Genomic DNA, 20,117 nt, shown 5'->3' with positions numbered 1-20,117 from the left:
AACCATCTTTGCATTCCAGGGGTAAATCCCTTTTTATTCATGGTGTATGATCCTTCTAATGCTAGTATTTTGTTGAGGATTTTTACATCAGTGTTCATCAGGGATATTGGCCTATAGCTTTCTTATGTCATAATGCATGTGTCCGGCTTTGGTATTAGGGTATCGCTGGCCTCATAAAATGAGTTCTCTGTCTTCAGGTGTTTGGAAAGTTTAAGCACAATAGAAGTACTATTAATTCTTCTCACAATGTTTGGTAGAATTTAGCAGTGAAGCTGTCTGGTCCTGGCCTTTTTCATTGTTGGGAAGTTTTTGATTACTGATTAAATTTCCTTACTCCTTATTGGTTTGTTTAGATTTTCTATTTCATGATTCAGTCTGAGTAGGTTATATTTTTCTAGGAATTTATTCATTTTTGATTATCCAATTTGTTGGCATACAGTTATTAATAATGTTTCTTAATGATTCTTTTTTATTTCTATGGCATTGGTTTTTATTTCTTGTTATAATGTTTTCTTGTTCATCTCTTATTTGAGTCTTCTTTCTTTTTTTCTTTGTCAGTCTAGCTAAAGGTTTGTCAATTTTGTTCATTTTTCATAAAACCAAGTCTTAGGTTTGTTAGTTGTTTCCACTTTTTATTGTCTATTTTATTTATTTCTGTTCTAATCTTTATTATTTCCTTCCTTCTGCTAACTTTGGACTTAGTTTGTCTTATTTCAGTTATTCAAGGTGTAAATTTAGGTTTTTTATTTGATATCTTTCTTCTTTTTAAGATGGGTGTTTATTGCTATAAGTTTCCTTGTTAGTACTGCTTTTTCTGCATCCCATAATTTCCCTTTTGATTTCTTCTTTAACCCATTGGTTGTTCAAGAGTGTGTTGTTTAATTTCCACATATTTGTGAATTTTCTAGTTTTTCCTCTGTTGATTTCTAATTGTATTCCATTGTGATCTGAAAGGGTACTTGGTCTGATTTCAGTTTTCTTAAATCTGTTATGACTTGTTTTGTGACCTAACATATAGTCTGTCCTTGAGAATGATCTGTGTGCACTTGAGGAAAATGTGTGATCTGGTGCTGTTGGCTGGAATGTTCTGTATGTGTCTGTTATATTAATTTCATCTGTAGCAAGGATCCCCAACCCCCAAGCCACAGACTAGTACTGGTCTGTGGCCTGTTAGGAACTGGGCTGCACAGCAGAAGATGAGTGGCGAACGAACATTACTGCTGGAGCTCTGCCTCCTGTCTGTCAGATCAGCCGCAGCATTAGATTCTCACAGGAGCACGAACCCTATCATGAACTGCTCATGTGAAAGTGTATTTTGTCTGATATAAGTATGACTACCTCTGCTCTCTTTTGGTTCCCATTTGCATGGAATATCTTTATCCATTTCTTCACTATCTAAGTGTGTATATCCTTAAATCTAAAGTGAGTATCTTGTAGACAGGTTATAGTTTGGTCTTTTTTTAAATCCATTCAGCCATTTTGTGTCTTTTAACTGGGGAATGTATTAGTCCATTCTCACACTGCTATACTGCCTAAGCCTGGGTAATTTATAAAGAAAAGAGATTTGGCCAGGTGTGGTGTCTCACGCCTGTAATCCTATCACTTTTGGAGGCCAAGGTGGCCGGATCACCTGAGGTTGGAATTCAACACCAGCCTGATCAACATGGAGAAACCCCGTCTCTACTAAAAATACACAGTTAGCCAGGGGTGATGGTGCATGCCTGTAATCCCAGCTGTTCAGAAGTCTGAGGCAGGAGAATCGCTTGAACTTGGGAGGTGGAGGTTGTGGTGAGCCAAGGTTGCACCATTGCACTCCAGCCGGGGCAACAAGAACGAAACTCCATCTCAGGAAAAAAAAAAAAAAAAAGAAGTTTAATTGACTAACAATTCCACATGACTCAGGAGGCCTCAAGAGACTTATAATCATGGCAGAAGGCAAAGGGGAAGCAGTCACCTTCACAAGGTGACAGGAGATAGCAAGAGAAAGGGCAAGGAAGTGCCACACTTAAAGCCATCAGCTCTCCTGAGAGCACTCTCACTATTATGAGAACAGCATGGGGGATACTGCCCCCCATGAGCCAATCACCTCCCCTCTCCCTCAATACAATGAGATTACAATTTGAGATAAGATTTGGGTGGGGACACAGAGTCAAACCATATCAGGAAGTTTAATCCACTTAATGTTTTGAGTAATTATTGATAGAGAAGGACTTGTTATTGCCATTTTGTTGTTTTCTGTCTTATAGTTCTTCTATCTTTTTCTTTCTTGCTCTCTTCCTTTGTGACTTGTTGATTCTTTTGTGAGATGTTTCAGTTCCTTTCTCTTTTGTGTAGTCTCTAAAGATATTTCATTTGTGGTTACCATGGGTCTTACGTAAAATATCTTATTGTTATAACAGTCTATTTTAAGCTGAAAACAACTTACCTTCCATTGCATACAAAAACTACACTTGTCTCCCCATACTGTGTTATTTGATGTGACAGTATATATCTTTTTCTATTGTGTATCCTTTAGCAAATTTTTATAGTTACAGTTATCCTTAATAGTTTTGTTTTTTTTTAACATTTATACTAAAGCACACCATCATTACAGTATTCTATATTTGTTTACATATTTATCTTTACTAGTGAGTTATATACTTTCCTGTGTTTTCACATTGATGTTTTGTGTTTTTTCATTTCACCTGTCTTTAGCATTTAGTGTAAGAAAAGGCTAATGATGACAATTTTCCTTAGCTTTCATTTGTCTGAGAGTCTTGATCACCTACATTTTTCAAGGACGGTTTTGCCAGTACAGGATTATTGGTTGGCAGTTTTTCTTTTGGCACTTTGAATACATTATTCCAGTGCCTGTAAGGTTTCTGCTAAGTTCACTGCTAGTCTGATGGGGACTCCCTTGTACAATTCTCCCTTCTACAGGGAGAGTTGCTATCCTCCTTTGTAGGCAAATTGAGTTGCTTTTAAAGTTCTTTTTGTTTTTGAATTTTGACAGTTTGATTACAGTGTGTCTTGATGTATATTTCTTTGGATTCATCTTATTTGGGGTCCTTTGAGCTTTATGAATCTGGATGTCCATTACTCTTTCTAGATTTGTGAATTTTTCAGCCACTATTTCCTTAAATAAGCTTTCATCTCCTTTTTCTCTTCTTCTGAGACACCCATAGTGTGCACATTGGCTTGCTTGTTGGTGTCCCATAAGTCTCTTTGGCTTTCTTACTCTTCTTTCTTTGTTCTTCTTTTCTGACTGGATAATTTCACATGACCTGCTTCAAGTTCTCCCATTCTCTTTTGCTTGCTCAAGTATGCTGCTATGGCCCTCTAGTGAATTTTTCAGATCAGTTATTATATTCTTTAGGTCCAGAATGCTGTTTATTTCTTTCTATAGTTTATTATTTCTTTGTTGCTGTTCTCATTTTGTTCATACGTCTTTTTCCTAATTTCATTTACTTTTCAGTGTTCTTATAAGACAATTATTTTTAATTCTTTGTTGGGCAGTTCATAGATCTTCATCTCTTTAATGTTGGTTATTGGATATTTATTTTGGTACTTTGTGTTACATTTCCCTGATTCTTTTTCTTTCTTGTAGCTTTGCACTGGTGTCTGCACAATTGAAGAAACAACTTCCTCTCCCTGTTTTTACAGACTGGCTTTGACAGGGAAAGACCCTCATCAGCCTAGCTGGAGATTTTGGAGGCCTCTTAAACTTTTCCTATGAATGCGTTGATGGATTTCTAAGTAGAGGGATTTACTGGTTTTTGTTTTTTTTTTTTTTTTTTTAGGCTTAGGGAATATCTTGCTCCCTCTGGTGTCTGACTACTGTACTACAGGCAGATACAAAGGAGGCATGCTCCACTCCTTTCCCTCCTTTGCCTTAGAGAAGCCTTGAGTTGTGCAGTCTGCTGCAAGCCACTGACCCCTTTTTCTTTCTTCTTAACTGCTCCTGAACATTCAAACTATGCTGGTTTCATCAGCTCTCCTTGTAAGGTGAGACAGAAACCGGCTCTTCGGACAACTCACCAAAAGGCTGGGATGTTGAAGATATTCTCCACTCCTCTCATTTCCTCCTGAGGCTGAATCCTCAGGTTCTGTATCTTCTCTCAAATCTCTCAGAGTTGTGCTGAGTGCAGGAAGCTGTCCACTTCTTTTCCTTTATTCTTAACTGTCCTCAGGCATCGGAACCCTGCTGGTTTTGTTAGTATTCCTTGTGAGTTGAGACAGAAATGGGCCCCTCAGGGAGCACACCGAAAAGCCAGATGTTGGATGCACACTCTACTCTCTTCCTCTAAGGGAAAAGTCCTAGGTCAAGGTGATCTCTCTTGGTGCTGAGCTGTGCCAGCTTTGGGGAGGGGTTGACCTGGGTAAAATGTTCTTACCTGTTTCAGTGCAACTCTTTTTGGTTTTGTTCTTGTCTGGAGTATGATAATCTCTTAACTGGTTTCTGGACATTTCATAAAGATATTTTGGTCTATATGTCTTCGTTAAATCAGTGTTTCTGAGAAGGTGTGAGAGCTGGACCTTCTAGTTCTGTTTTGACCTTAATTATTCATTTGGTCTCAAGCTACTGCTTTCTGTTCTTTGCATTTTAACCATAGCCATGCATTTCTACTATTAAATACAGTAATTTCTCAAATGTGCCAGCTTATTTCATACTTCTGCTTTCTACCCAGAACATCTTTTCTTATTCTTTGGATCAGTCAAGGTTCATTAAAAACCAGAAAAGCATATAAAATGCCATTTGTTAAAAGAGTGATTAAAAGTGTGGACTCTAGAGCTAGCTTGTTTAGGTTTGAGTTTTGGCATTGCCATGTATTAGCTACTTGACTTTTGGCAAGTTACTTATCTGTGCCTCAGTTTATTCACTTATTAAAATGGAGATGAACTATGTCCAATCTCATTGGGTGGTTATTAGGATTAAATGAGTTAATCTACATTAAGTTCTTAAAACAATGCCCAGCACACAGTAAGTTTTTAATTAAAAAAAAAATTAGAGTGTAGGTCACAGAGGCCTTGGGGAATCAGACTAGGGCAGTTCTAAGTGTCTCAGTGGCAAGGTGCACAGGCCATCTGTTTGCCATCAAACGGCTTGACTCCAGCTGCTTTCTATCCTTTTAGTTTTTTTCTCCAGATTTAGATTTCTAAAAAAGAACATCTGTTTGACTGAGTTTGAGTCAAATGCCCATCCCTTAAGGGCAGTTAATCAATGATGTGGTGTTAGGCCAGCTAAAAAGCAGCTTTCCACTGTACTGTCCACTGAATGGACAGACTCAGCTCATACTACATTTCCTGTGTCTTCCCTAATTGTCCCCATCAGGGTTCTTGACTACAACCTTGTTGTCAAGGCTTCACCAGAGACTGGGTAAGACTTGAGAAGTTGTGTCATTTGTTGTGTCAATAAATCTGTCTCTGCTCCTCAGTTGGTAAGCTCTTCAGAGTCAGACCCAGCTTCCTGTTTTCCTGAACTTAGTACAGGACCTGGCAAAGAGTAGACATTCAATAAAGGTTGAAAAAGAAAATAAAATAAAGGTTGAAAAATATCCCCCAAATTCAACCTTCTTTTACTCCCCTGACTTGATTTTCTTCTGAGGCTGGCTCCCAATGTCCTGCACTTTCTAGACAAATAATATCAAGCTAAGTGGCAACTAAAACCAGAAACAGCCCCAGTGGGATTGAGAGAATAAACACTGGGTGGGTAAGAGTTTTTCAGGTGAGTCTAGGCAGCCTGAGTGATAACTTGTTCCAACAAAATTATTATGTTGGAAATATAAGGGGGATAACAAAGGTAACAAAGGTTGAGACAGTTAATAAAATGGCAGTAGTAGTTAGTACAGGAGGAGAATCCTGAATGTTGTCTTTTTGTCTGTCTGTTCTGCTTTCATTTAGCCTAGTGGTTCTCAAACAGGGATGATTTTTGCCTCCCAGGGAACAGTTGGCAATGTATGGAAACGGTTTTTAGTTGCCACAACAAAACCGTGTGCTACCGGGGGCTGTGTGCTACTGGCCTCTAGTGGATAGAGGCCAGGGGTGCTGCTAACATCCTCTATCTAACATCCTCTCGTACTATGCATGAGATAGCCCCTCACAATAAGGAATTATCCAGCCCCAGATGTCAGTAGTGCTGAGATTGAGAAATCCTTATCTAATTCTAAGCTTCACACCTCAACATTTCTCCAAAGGAGAAATAGGGGCAATATGGCAGATATAGTAAGATTAGTGCCCATGAATGTACAGTTGCCTAAATTTGGTGTTTTGAGGACTACAAAAAGGTTTGTATTCCCTGTTCTTCCTAGACCATTTATGAAAACAACTCTTGTATATCCAGAGGAAGGCAAGGCATGGTAGGCACCAAGTAAGTGCTTTATGGAGGAAGGAGAAAGGAAGATGACAACCTAGGCTGGAGTGGCAAAGGTTTTGGAAGCTGAATAACTCAAAGTATTTGGGAAGAGAGTTGACTAGAAGAGATGGATTAGATAGGAGAGTGGTAGGAAATTTGGTTTAGCATATTGTATATCCACATGTTATACATTAATCATTATTTCATTTATGATGGCCCATGGGGGAGAGGGTATGTTAAATCCAGAGTATCTTGCTGGGTTTGAAACCCAAGGAAGAAACATTTAACATTTGGACTCTGTCGTTTTGGTCCTTTGGTTTCTTCTCTCCTTGACCTATATTTACCCCTTGTGGATAATCCCACATTTGCATCTGTGGTCATTAGTGTGCTCCAGAACTCCAGAGTAGAGTCTCTGTGGATTGCATATGGTCACTGTACATCCCAGCAGTGTCTCAAGTTCAGTAATTCTGGAAGTCAGCTCATTTTTCTTGACTCATCCCTTTTCAATGACAAGTTCCTCCTTCTGTCTTCCTCATCTAAGTTGATTTGTTCATTTAGTCACCATTTACCAAGCACCTGGACACTTAGGAGAAAGATGAGTAAGACAGTCCTTTTTGCCGAGGATTCTGTATAATGGGTAAGGTAGATACATAAATTGGTCATTAAATATAGCGTGAAAATTCAAGTGATATAGTGTATTAGTCCATTTTCACACAGCTGATAAAGACATACCTGAGACTAGGCAATTTACAAAAGAAAGAGGTTTAATGGACTCACAGTTCCAAGTGGCTGGGGAGGCCCCACAATCATGGCGGAAGGTGAAAGGCACTTCTTGCAGGGCAGCAGACAAGAGAAGAGTGAGAGCCAAGCGAAGGGTTTCCCTCATAAAACCATCAGATCTCGTGAGATCTATTCACTACCACAAGAAGAGTATGGGGGAAACCACCCCCATGATTCAGTTATCTCCCACTGGGTCCCTCCCACAACACAAGGGAATTATGGGAGCTATAATTCAAGATAATAAAATGAGATTCAAGATGAGATTTGGATGGGGACACAGCCAAACCATATCATCAAGGATATTTGGAAATAGAGGAGGGATATGTCAGGATGCTAGCCTGGTGAAGAGGAGGGTCAGGGGATATCAGGCACTGTTGCTAGAGGAGATGGTGTCTGAGCTGATCTTAAAAGATGGAGAGATGGGGGTTTACCATGGAAAGATGAGCAGGAAAGAACATTCCAAGTGAAAGGCCCTCTATATGCAACGCCTGGAAGAAAGAAACAGCAGAGCATGTGCAGGGAAAGCACACAATTTGGGCTGCTGGAGCATGAGTTACAGGGTGAGGAGTGGGTCCAAAGAAGACCAGAGAGGGGATCACTACCCAAGCTCCCAACTTCCTTGTCCACAGCACCCTCTGCCCCCACATCCTACTGCATGTTTCAAAAACAATCAGTTACCAGTTTCAGAAGTGCTGCCTTGCTGTTGTGTGTACGATCCGTTACATTCCTCCCATTTCATCATAATTCCTATAGTTTTCCTGGCCTTGTCACAGCCCCTCATCCTCCCCAATCCTCTGCTCCTACCCATGGATGTCTCAGTTGATTTCAGGCTCATTGTTAATAAGGGCTTGCATCCAGGCATATTTGCCTCAGCTGTTAAGAATCACTTCTCTGTACCTTCATCTGACTAGTTATTCACTATCAGGCAAGTAGCATGCACTTTCAGGGCTCTGTTCAAATGATCTTCCTCTATTCCATGTTTCCTACTCATGTGAATTCTCCTTCTCCCAAAAGCTTCTGTTTATTTTCTTTCCTCTGTGAGATCACAGTACTTTGCATGTATTTCTTTGCTTATATAACCACATGTATCATATGCCTTGAGAGTCAGATTGACGTGTGTTCAAAGGATATCTATGCTTTATTAGCGGTGTCACTCTGGGCAAGTGACTGCACCTGATTTTGATCTTTTCTGTCTTCATTTGTACTTAACCACATTGTTACACTGTGTAACATTAGCTCTGAGTGGTAGAATTAGGCTTGCAGTTCTTTTAACCCATAGTGTTGATAGCTGGATAATTTTAATTCGTTATAAAACTATCATGGTGGTCCAGGTGTTATAGAAAATTTAGCATAATTATTAAAAGGTCTGGAGCCTGACAACTTGTGTTCTAATATTGTCTTTGCTATTTCCTTGTCTGTATGTTCTTAGACAAGTTACTCAACTTCTCTAAGCCGTTTACTCATTTTTTTAAAAATGAAGAGAATAATAGTAATACCTCATAGAGTTTTTTAGTATGAGTTAAATGAGTTAAAAAGTCTATAAAATGTTTGTCCCATGCAAGACATGTAGCAATAGCCAACATTTATTGAATGCATACACTTATTATGAGATAACCAACTGTCCAGAATAATGTGTGGACATTTATTTGCAAGCCTGATTTTCTTTTTTCTTTGGAATCCTTAAAGATAATGGCCTTCTGTATATATTGGGAAACTGACTTTTCTTTGTTCCACAGACAGTTCCTAGAAGTTATGGCTAGTGCTCTGACTGGTTATCTTCACTGTATTTCTTCTAAAAACTTACTGGATGCAGTATATTCATTTTGCTTAATGAATTACTTTCCCCTGGCTCCTATTAATCGTCTTCTCCAAAAAAACGTCATCCATGAGCTGCTGACATCAGGTAGGATGTCACTGCACAATTGTGACCAAAATAAGGCACTAACTAGCTACCACATGAGTCTGAATGGAGTCTTAGTTGGAGCAGCGTTAGTTGAAATTTGCAGAATAGGTGTTACTGTGGAAAAGGCTGATAATGGTGAAGTCAAAGGATAGTCTTTCAAAGCAGCAAACCTATGGACCCTTTAATGACAAGCCTACATGTTGAAAAAAAAGGAGTGCATCATTATTATTCCTTTTATGTACACTGTATCCATCCCATAAGAAGGCTAAATGTTCAGGTTGTTATTCGTGCTTTAATCAGAGCTGTTTGTAATTCCTAATCCTTACTTACCACATTTGAAGCCAACCTAAGTCAACTTTTGCAGCTGTAAACACTTGGTCACTCACTCCTGGCCTGTAATGAGGGCACATCTGTTAGATCAAGAAACCAAATAGGCCGGGCGCGGTGGCTCAAGCCTGTAATCCCAGCACTTTGGGAGGCCAAGGCGGGTGGATCACGAGGTCAAGAGATCGAGACCATCCTGGTCAACATTGTGAAACCCCGTCTCTACTAATACAAAAAAATTAGCTGGGCATGGTGGCGCGTGCCTGTAATCCCAGCTACTCAGGAGGCTGAGGCAGGAGAATTGCCTGAACCCAGGAGGCGGAGGTTGCGGTGAGCCGAGATCGCGCCATTGCACTCCAGCCTGGGTAACAAGAGCGAAACTCCGTCTCAAAAAAAAAAAAAAAAGAAACCAAATAGCCACCAAATTGATTAGTTCATTTACTCTTGGAACCAAATTAACTGTTGCCTTTTAGTCTTTAATATTAAACAATGCAAAGCAATACCCAGGTAGATGTACAAAATTTGATGATGTATCTGAGAAGAGAGTAGTTCAAAATTTCTTTTAAAAAACAATGTTATAAAATCCCAGAGTTGAGTTGTGAGGAATCAGTCAATACCACATGCTGATTTTTCAGGCAAAATATAATACTGGAGAAACAGCCTTGAACCCAGAAAACCTGGATTCTATTTCCAACTTTGCCTTAATCATGAGGCTTTTTAACGTTCCTAGGCATTTCCTTATCTGGAAAATGAGAAGTTTAGACTAAATGACCTCTGAAGCCTCAAAACATTGTCAAGTGCAAGGCTTTGATTTAGACACTGTGGAAAGCAGGGAGACACAGAGAAAGTCCTTGTGATAAGAAAGAGATAATTAGAAATACAAGTGTATTTATATATATATTTATTATTTTATATAGATTACTAAATATATATTAATATAGTTTTTTAATGTTGCATTTGTTTCTTCTTAATGATATATTTTCTTCCTATTTTAGATGACATGGGGAAAAATGTCCACAAGCTGCATATTTTGGATACTTGTCTAAAACTTGATGATATTGTTTATCACAAGGACATAGACTTGTCACTCCCACAGCTTCCACAGGAGCCACCGTCACTTCCAAACGCAAAGGTGACAAAGGTGCTGAGCAGCCTTCTGGGAGGTGAAGGACACTTCTCAAAAAATGTGTACTTGCCACCCAATTATCATATTGGTATGGGACATTATATGAGTTCCCTTCATTTTATTGTATTTATTTCCCTTTTTTCTGACAAAAAAATTAGGTATTTGTGGCAGCAGTTCAGTGTAGTGCAGCATTGCCTCTGAAATTGGCCTGAATATTGCCTCATAACCAATAAATTAAATTCTACACGTTTTTATGTGTCTAGAATCTCTAGGCTAGTGTCTGACACATAGTTAGCTCTCAATATATTTTAGCTACTGCTATTATCATTATTCATAGTACTATTAAATATTTTAAAACAGAAAATCACTTGGAGCTGGGCATGGTGGCACACGCCTGTAATCCCAGCATGTGTGAGGAGGCTAAGGCAGGTGGATCACTGGAGCTCAGGAGTTCGAGACCAGCCTGGCCAACGTGGCAAAACCCTATCTCTACAAAAAAAATACAAAAATTAAATGAGTGTGATGGTGTGCGTTTGTAGTCCCAGCTACTCAGGAGGCTGGGGTGGGAGGATCGCTTGAACCTGGGAAGTTGCTACAGTGAGCCAAGATCTCACTCCTGTACTCCACCCTCAATGACAGAGTGATACCCCATCTCAAAAAAAAAAAAAGAAAAGAAAAGAAAAAGAAAGTCATTTGGAGCAGTGTTTGAAAAATTAATATGAATTCTTTCCTTTCAGATTTTGAAATCAGAATGGACACTAACAGAAATCAAGCACTTTCACTTTCTGATGTGGATGCAACTTCTGTTACAGATATTCAAAGGTTGCTTACATATATTTCATTTGCTGGGCTTTCTGAATTTAAATTATAATTCTAAAAGACTTCATATTAAACAGCAATAGTAAAGCTAAGACTTGATATTTGTATGGAGGCCTGCAGCGCAGCAGGAGTCTTCTCATCCATCAGCGTACTCCTTAGATGTAAACGTGGGCATTATGGTTGAATACAATGGACTACAGTTGGGCCATTTAGTGACATAAACATTTTTTTTAAATTAGGTTTTGACGCTACAGTTCAATAAAACAATATAATTGAAACTATCAGTTCAGTGTAAACTTTGGACAAGATACTATAATAGTGATCATAACAAATAAAGACTTGAGGCTTCTACAAAAATCAAATGCTCAATAACTATTTTGCTCTACCACCAAGACTTTTCCAGTGGTAAAGAAACCGTAGTTTTTAAAATTAAACTCTGTTTGTATGGGTCGGAGCCCATTGAAGCTAATCATAAATTGTTTCCTTGGCTCACACATTACAAATAGAGTGTCTCTGGGGAGAAATATGATGCTTTACCATGAGAGAACATTCTGCCTCTTCAGCAGATGCATAAGATGATGCCATCATTGCACATACCCATGGGCCAGTTAGCCTTTATGGAAAGGCTCTGCTACATGGATCCTGACCCCAACGAACTTATATCTCCTGTTACGCCACTAGACACACACACACACAAACACACATAAATACAATAGAAAGATACAGAAAAAAATCTGTAGGCATCCAAACTCTTATCTGCCCATCCCTCTTCATTCACACAGTTCTGTGACTTTCACCTCTTTCTGAATGCATCTAGCTTATTTCTTGGCCATCTTTTCAACTGCTGTCTTTCCTATCAGTGTTACCCATCTCCCTTCAGAAAAGCCTTTCTCTCTGACCCCATTCAATGATCATTTTTCTTTTTCAGGTACTCCACTATTCTGACATAATAAAATAACATAATTGTTCTCAGTATAAAGTCATGAGATGTGAAGAATCTGAGCATTCCTTTAAAAATATAAAATTTATCTTAGCCAGAGTATAGAAGGAAGTAAGGATATAAATGTGTTTTTTTTTTCTTTTTTTCTCCTAGTGAACTTAGTATTTCCAAAGTACCAGAAATAATGAAAACACAAATTACACCTTCCACATTTTTGCTATATTTACAGGTTTTATCTTTTTAACAGTCTTGCCTTGCCTTTCTCTTGGTGTTTTCTTCCTTCTACTTAAACTCCTGGTTCTGTGTTTTAAATGGTGCTTTCTCTGGGAGATAATATATGCAAGAAGAGCACTCACTATTTGGTATTATTTATGTCATTACTTCTACTGGTAGGATAAACAATTACACTCAAATCAGAAATCAGCACTGCACAGAAAACCCTTAAAATTAGTGCTCTCATATCTGAAAATTTTCCTCTTCAAAAATGTAGCCATCCTTAAAGGGAACTGAGAGGTAACTGTGTACAATGTTGTATATTTTTGGTTTATAAAGTAGCGTTGTATAGTGGAATATCTGCAGAGGCTGAGTAAAAGTGAGGGACTAAGACAGTCAGGAATATTGAGGACTGTGGTCTGTGGAGAGCTCAACTTGGAAATCTCCAGAGAACAGGGGTGCAGCGAGACTGTCAATGGTAGTATCAATAACTGTTCTTGTTTTGTTTATTTTTGTTTTCAGAGTAGCTGTGCTGTGTGTTCCTAAATCTGCTTATTGTTTGGGTTCAAGCCATCCCAGAGGATTCCTTGCTATGAAAATGCGGCATTTGAATGCAATGGGTTTTCGTGTGATCTTGGTAAGAAAAAATACAAATGAAATATTCTTTATTACTGATGTACATTCTGCCAGCTGCCAGGAATCTTGTGGTTGATACTGGTTACTAGGCCTAGAGGAATTGTCAGCATCACTGGAATAAGTGCTCTAGTTACTGTTTTCTTTGAAAAAGAACATTGCTAGTACACGATTTGGGCTCTGCTCAGCTGATCACTGTCACTTACTAGAGCTTTTACTAATGTTGTTTAGGTCCACTTTAATCCTTTTATGCTAAGAGGAAGAATGCAAATAATATATTTTCGTATTTAAGACGCACAAAACCATGTTTAATTTCCAGATTATCTTGAACGAGGAAAGAAAAGATGTTAAAGCTTTGTTTTCATGGCCTGTGTGAAGATGTTATAGGATGTTTGTTGCCAAAAAGGCTGAATGGTTTTAAGAGGATGGGTCTTCCTCTTTTCTCTTGTGCTTCAATTTGACTTTGTGCACCACAGCATCTCTTGAACAGCCTCTTCAGATGTTTCTAGGTAGCAGAAACCTTACAAATACATGTATATATATGTTGCTGTGGGATCTATCTAGATGCCACTCATTTGGTCCTGCACAAAATGTGAGATGTAAACATTCCAAATCTTCTATTATTATGCTTTAGTATCTAGAAATGGATTACGTGTGGACTATTGAGATTAAGATGACCCCGTTTTCATAGTGGGCTACTATTTAAGACTTTGTTTTTTATATTACTGATTATATATATTCTAAAGAAGGTTTTTCTCAAGAAAGTACTTTTTGCACCATTTAGAGGACCTTTAAAATTTTTATAATTTTCACAGAACTTTCTTCAACCCTAACATGTAGTCTTATGTCTTTAAAATGTGAGTAGTTTCAAGGTAACATTTGCTTTCAAAAAGCTATTGTCCTCATGTTACTTTACTATGTTTGGATCTCTAAACTAGCACTTACGTTATCATCGTCTCACAAACTGATTATTTTCCTCTTTCTTTGGTAAGGTCAATAACTGGGAGATGGACAAACTAGAGATGGAAGATGCAGTCACATTTTTGAAGACCAAAATCTATTCAGTAGAAGCTCTTCCTGCTGCTGCTGTAAATTTGCAAAGCACATAATAAAATGAAAATCAACCTTTTTGTATTAGGAGACATGCATTTGTGAAAATTAATAAAGACCACAATCCAGTTGTCAATGGAATTAACCTATCTGCTTGCTAAGACAAAAAAATGTTAGTGCACCATTAAAATTAATTTTAAGAATGGAAGAAATGTTACTGCCATTTTAAAAATATGCTGAGAAAATTCCAGAAGGGTTAATTTTCCAACCACACCTATTCCCTCTAGTGCCCAGATAGTTGAGAAATTTGTGAGCTGTGCATTTCACCTTTTCATCTTTGATCTATTAAAAACTGGTTTCTCAGTTGTGAGAGGTCACAGGCAGGTTGATGGGGGTAGTCCTTGTGTTTGGAATCTGAATATTTATACTGCTATAAGCTGTTCTAAGACTTGGGGTTATGCCTTTAAATCATTTTCAAGCATTGGCCAGATAATAATTGGACCAGGTTCTAACATTGTCAAGTGTGTAAGAATTAGTGAGGTGGCCTGTTGAAAATGGGTGAGGATGGCATTTGCATTTGTAATAAGCACTGAAGGTATAGATCTTTCATGGGTTATAAGAGAATCACAGATGAGGTAGTATGTAGATGGCAAGGAGTCTAAAATTTTTTAACACCGACAGGCCATGAGTTGGTAATACCCTAAAGTCTTGCTGTTTTTGGGTCCTTCCTTTCTCTTCCTTTTTTCCCCCTTACCCCTCCCACAATTCATGAAGTCTTTTAAATTAAATATATAGCTGAATTGTGAATCAGACCTGAGCACTGTTTTTTCAATTATTTTTGTTCATTCTTTGTTCAAATATTTGTCCAAGTTCAACTATTTTGTTCAGTATACTGTCTACCTGGTATTTGACTTGCTGGGGATATAGTGATGAATAGGCATGGTCTCTTGAGGAACTTATAGCAGGGGTTCCATGCAAGTCAGTGTTATTCTACCCCCAAGTACACAGACTTGGAATTACTAGACATCTTAGTATGTGCTGGGCACTCCTGAGTATTCATTTGTGTGCTGTCTTTTCGTGATCTTAACCCTTTGAGGTGTAGCTGCTATTATGATTCTCTCTGGGTCTTCATTCCCTCATCTCTAAAATCAGGATAGGTTATTTGCCCAAGACTACACAGAGTAGGGGAGGGCTAGAATTTGAATGTGAGGTGACATGGGCTGATAAGAAAATACAAAAACTAGCAATGTGACAACAGCTGCCGGTTTGTATCAATTTACCCAGCTTGCATTTAGAAGAGGTTAGAGCTGAAAGGAAATTTAGTGATTATTTAATGTTACTTCCCTCCTTTTATGGATGAGGAAGGTAAGGCTGAAAGAATTTTCCTTTCCCTAAATCTCAGCTATGCCATTGATTTCCACATCATTTCATCCTTCCCTGCTCTTCAGCTTGTGTCCCAGAAGATCCCTGAAGGTTCAGGTTCCAGATTGGACATCCTCTAGTTTTGTGTACTTGGCCAAGTGATTTAACCTTATAAGCGTCAGAACAAGATGAAAATACTCTGTTGTTAAAGAAACTAAGGTTTTTTTTCTTTAAATGTTAAGTGTCCATCAGTTTCTAGTGACTAATTAGGACTCCTATTCAAAGGATTTGACAAATTTATGAATACTTATAACCACTTGTAGGGTAGTAATTTTCAGTTTGTACTACTTAACCTGGCAGATAAAAAGGCACCCCTCTTTTGCTAGCATTCTAGTGTTAGCATTCTTCATTGCTTTGTGACAACGGAAGAGAAGTGGGCAAACAGCTGATCAACATGAAAAAAAGTTCAGTCTACTAGTAAAGACATGCACATTCAAAGAGATGAGATAGTTTTGTCTTTCAAATTAGCAGTATTTTTTTTTCTTTTTAAGAATTACAGTGCTGACAATGAGGCAAGCATTTGCATAAGCTGTTGGTAGAATGTAAATTAATACCTTTCTGGAATGTACTTTGTGGGGTTTTCTTGTCCCATAATTTAAAAAATAGCTTTATTAAAGTATAATCGACCTACAGTAAACTGCATATATTTAAAGTATACAGTTAGGTCAGTTTTGAGACACATAGACACACACCTGTGAAACCACAATCAAGGTAATGAATATATCTATCACCTCTAAAAGATTCCTGTCTTTGGTTTTTCCTCTGTCTCCTAAAAACCACTGATCTATGGCACATATAGGAAAAGCTTTAGGAAAGATATTAAATGCTAATTTTGTGTGAGATACCCCAAATTTTTTTTTTCAGAATCCTTAATGAGAAGCTTGATCTTGCTCTAGATATAAGTTATAAAATTGTATTCTTTAACTGGCTACATGCAATTCTTTTTTGTTATTTTTTTAATCTTAATTTTTAGTTTTTTAAAGATGGGGTCCTGCTATGCTACCCAAGCTGGCCTCAAACTCCTGGGCTCAAGGGATCCTCCTGCCTCAGCTCCCCAAGTAGATAGGACTTACTATAGGTGCAAGCCACTGTGCCCACGTCAGTTCTTGATTGAGACATTTTATTCAGTTCTCTGAATTCTCAGTAGTTACCATTGAATAGAAACTTCCTTTATACAAAGCTGATGAAACAGTTTAGAACTTTTAAAAAACATTGAAAAATCAAACATTTTATATATACATAGCCTAATAACTCTTCTTGTCATTGACAAAATGTGATGGTATTTTTTTGTGATAATACAAATGGACCTCAAATACAATTGAACTTTTCATATCAAGTATTTCCAAATAATAATGACATTCCAATTTATAGAACGTTATACGTTGTGAGAATAGTCACCCTGCAACTGTCTTGGACATCTCTAAGCAAATAGAAGCTTCTGTAAGATAGAGATTTGGGGCATCTACTTGGAAACTACCTACAAGGAGCTGACATTTCTCAAATCAGCTCTCTCTCATACTCTATTCATAGGGCCTGAGAGTGGACTATCAAACTCTACCCTGTTTGGGCTACCTTCTAGGGAGACCTAGGCGTGGAGCTTGCTGACCAGGAGGGCTGTGGCTGCCCAGAAGACAGAAGATGGCTATCTCTTAAGATACTTGTAACCCATTTGTGCACACAGGTATGCTGTGACTCACTCTGGGTCCAAAAAAAGCTGAGTCTCTCAGCTTGAATTCCAAATGTGACTTGGTTTCCTCCTTGCAGATGTACCTACTTGAAATTGGGAAGGCCAAATGAGATGGAGATAATGTTTCTGCCAACAAACAGCCAACAGAACTTGGATTTTTCTAGAATAGCAACAGCAGAGGCCCCCAGGTGTGGTGTGGCAGTACAAGGAGCGTCCGTTTTGCTGGTGGGGGTTGTAGTTAAGGTAATGTGGCTCTGGAGCTAGCAACTAGGCAGCATCTTCTGACTTCCCAGCTTCCAGGCTGTAAGCAGAGATAGTAGCATCTCTTCTGGACAGCCAGTTCTGTGATGGCGTCCTGAGAGTCATTCCTGGAAGTCCGACTAAAGGCTGCTCCTTCTGTCCTTCCATTCACTTGTAAGCGGGAGGCTTCTGTGCATGGCCATAAACTAACAGAAGCACATTGTGTCTAAGCTAGGTTACAGTGGTTTCTGTTACCGGTAAGTAAATCCTGATACTACAATATATGCACATATATATGTTATAGAGTAAAAAAAAAAATTGGATACTTTTCTTTAAAAGTTTGTGAATTTTGCTTTTTAAGAATTTCCCTTAGGTCTGGGCACAGTGGCTCACACCTATAATCTCAGCACTTTGAGAGGCTGAGACAGGAGGATTGCTTGAGCCCAGGAGTTCGAGACCAGTCTGGCAACATGGCAAAACCCCACCTCTACAAAACATACAAAAATTAGCTCGGTGGGGTGGCATGCACCTGTGGTCCCAACTACTCAGAAAGCTGGAGTGGGGAGATTGCTTGAGCCCAGGAGGTCAAAGCTGCAGTGAGCCAAGATTATGCCACCGCACTCCAACTTGGGCAACAGAGTGACACCCTGTCTCAAAAAAGAAAAAGAAAAAAAATTTGAAAAGAATTTCACTCAGCGTTACAGACATATAACATTACTAAGACCCACTAGGAATACCTGTGTATACTGCTGGCTGGTTTTACATGTGGCCTCACCCTGAGCAGGTTTCTCTAGGCAGCAATAAAGCTTCCCAGGCAGAGGAAGGAAGAAGCCAACCCACCTGCCTTTATTTTCTACTTGTTCTCCTTGCACCCAGTTTTCACCACACTTTCCCATGCTTTCACTACAACTCTTCCAGGCTCCTCTCAGGCAATCTCTTTACACCCGGAGCCTCATAATCCTGAAGAAGATAGCATCAAACTTTCACCCCATTATTTCAGGCAATACTTTCCTTTCCCTTCCTCCCTCCCTCCCTCCCTCCCTTCCTTCCTTTTTGCTTAAAAAATGCATAATAGAAGAAATATATGAAATGTATTAAATATATAAATAGGGTTTTCATCTTGTCATGACTTTTAAGTTAAATTAGAGCCAATGCTATTCTATTTGAGAACCTATGAAGTGCTCAGATGTTGCTTATACTCATCAGAAAAATACTCCTTCTATGAAGACCTTTTTTTTTTTTTATTTGAAACAGAGTCTTGCTCTGTCGCCCAGGCTGGAGTGCAATGGGGCAATCTCGGCTCACTACAACCTCTGCCTCCCACATTCAAGTGATTCTCCTGTCTCAGCTTCCCGAGTAGCTGGGATTATAGGCGCACGCCGCCACACTCAGCTAATTTTTTGTATTTTTAGTAGAGATGGGGTTTCACTGTGTTCCTCAGGCAGGTCTCGAACTCCTGAGCTCAGGCAATCCACCTGCCTCAGCCTCCCAAAGTGCTAGAATTACAGGCCTGAGCCACCATGCCCAGCCTTTGTCCTGAAGAAAGCCTAGTGTTGAAGAAAATCAATTAAAGGTTATTGAAACAGAGGGGCAAAGCCCCTTTCACCAGCTTGGGTTCAGATGACATTCCCCCCACGGCCACTGCTCCTCTTCTAGTGCAGGCTGTTGTAATGGGGGTTCCACATCACCCAGTCCACAAGCCAAGCCTCGACTGCACCTGCTCTTTACCCAGCTACCCCAGGGCAGAGCTCTGCACAGACCACAGTGCTTTAAGAGAGGATGATAACACCCCTCAGTACTTTCCTTAGAGTACTCCATAAGCCGCAGTCATTTTTCAAAGCACCCCTCAGGCCGGGGTTAAGGCAGAACAGGTTTTCCAGTCATAGCGTCCTATTTAGCTCAGTAACATTTCTTGAGTGATCTTGTAAATGAATAGCTTGAAAGAAAAACAGACAACCAAGGCAGTGCAGTTACATTTTTTGAGAATGCAGATGCAAAAATACTTGTGAATTTACTCGCTCATTTTTCCAAAGGATGTACTCTGTACACTTCCTCAGAAGTATGTCACTCACATGGGGCGCTTTGTAGCAACACAAACCAAACAAGATATTTCTGAAACTCATATTTAACTGTGATTTTGATATCAATGTGATTTTCTTAAATTTTTTAAAAAATTGTGACAAAATATACAACATAATCTTTATCATCTTAACCATTTTTAAGTGTACAGTTCAGTGGCAGTGAGTACATTCACATTGTTGTGTGACAATCACTACTGTCCATCTCCAGAATCTTTTCAACTTGCAAAACGGGAACACCGTACACATGAAACAAGAACTCCTATTTCCCCTTTCTCCCAGTGCCTGGCCACCACCATTTACTTTCTGTCTCTATGAATTTTACTACTCCAGACACCTTACAGAGTGGAGTTGCTCAGTATTATCATTTACTGACTGGCTTCTTTCACTTAGCGTGATGTTTTCTGGTTCATCCATGTTGTGGCATATGTCAGTATTTCCTTTGCCCAGGCACTTTGGGAGGCTAAGATGGAAGGATGACTTGAGGTGGGGAGATGAAGACCAGCCTGGGTAACATCGTAAGACCTCCATCTCTACAAGAAAATTAAAAAGACATGAGCCCAGGAGAATG

General features: G+C 39.0%; 1 protein-coding gene across 2 annotated transcripts in view; it reads left to right on the top strand.

Annotated features, from left to right (window-relative positions):
• The window catches only part of FASTKD2 (FAST kinase domains 2), a 30,685-nt gene extending 16,425 nt beyond the window's left edge, over positions 1 to 14,260 (top strand). For both annotated transcript variants that reach the window (XM_012446254.3, XM_012446252.3), the window contains 5 exons: positions 8,848 to 9,014; positions 10,334 to 10,552; positions 11,202 to 11,286; positions 12,959 to 13,073; positions 14,062 to 14,260. In XM_012446254.3, the coding sequence (XP_012301677.2) occupies positions 8,848 to 9,014; positions 10,334 to 10,552; positions 11,202 to 11,286; positions 12,959 to 13,073; positions 14,062 to 14,178 (703 nt within the window). In that variant the 3' untranslated portion in view covers positions 14,179 to 14,260. The remainder of the gene's footprint in view (positions 1 to 8,847; positions 9,015 to 10,333; positions 10,553 to 11,201; positions 11,287 to 12,958; positions 13,074 to 14,061) is intronic.
• The last annotated feature ends 5,857 nt before the right edge of the window (positions 14,261 to 20,117 follow it).

The sequence above is a fragment of the Aotus nancymaae genome, unplaced genomic scaffold (genome assembly GCF_030222135.1).
Source record: "Aotus nancymaae isolate 86718 unplaced genomic scaffold, 86718_ANA_hifiasm-v0.15.2.pri h1tg000008l, whole genome shotgun sequence".
Classification (NCBI taxonomy): Eukaryota; Metazoa; Chordata; class Mammalia; order Primates; family Aotidae; genus Aotus; species Aotus nancymaae.
The sequence above is the reverse complement of the archived record's forward strand: the minus strand, read 5'-3'. Positions and strand labels throughout refer to the sequence as shown.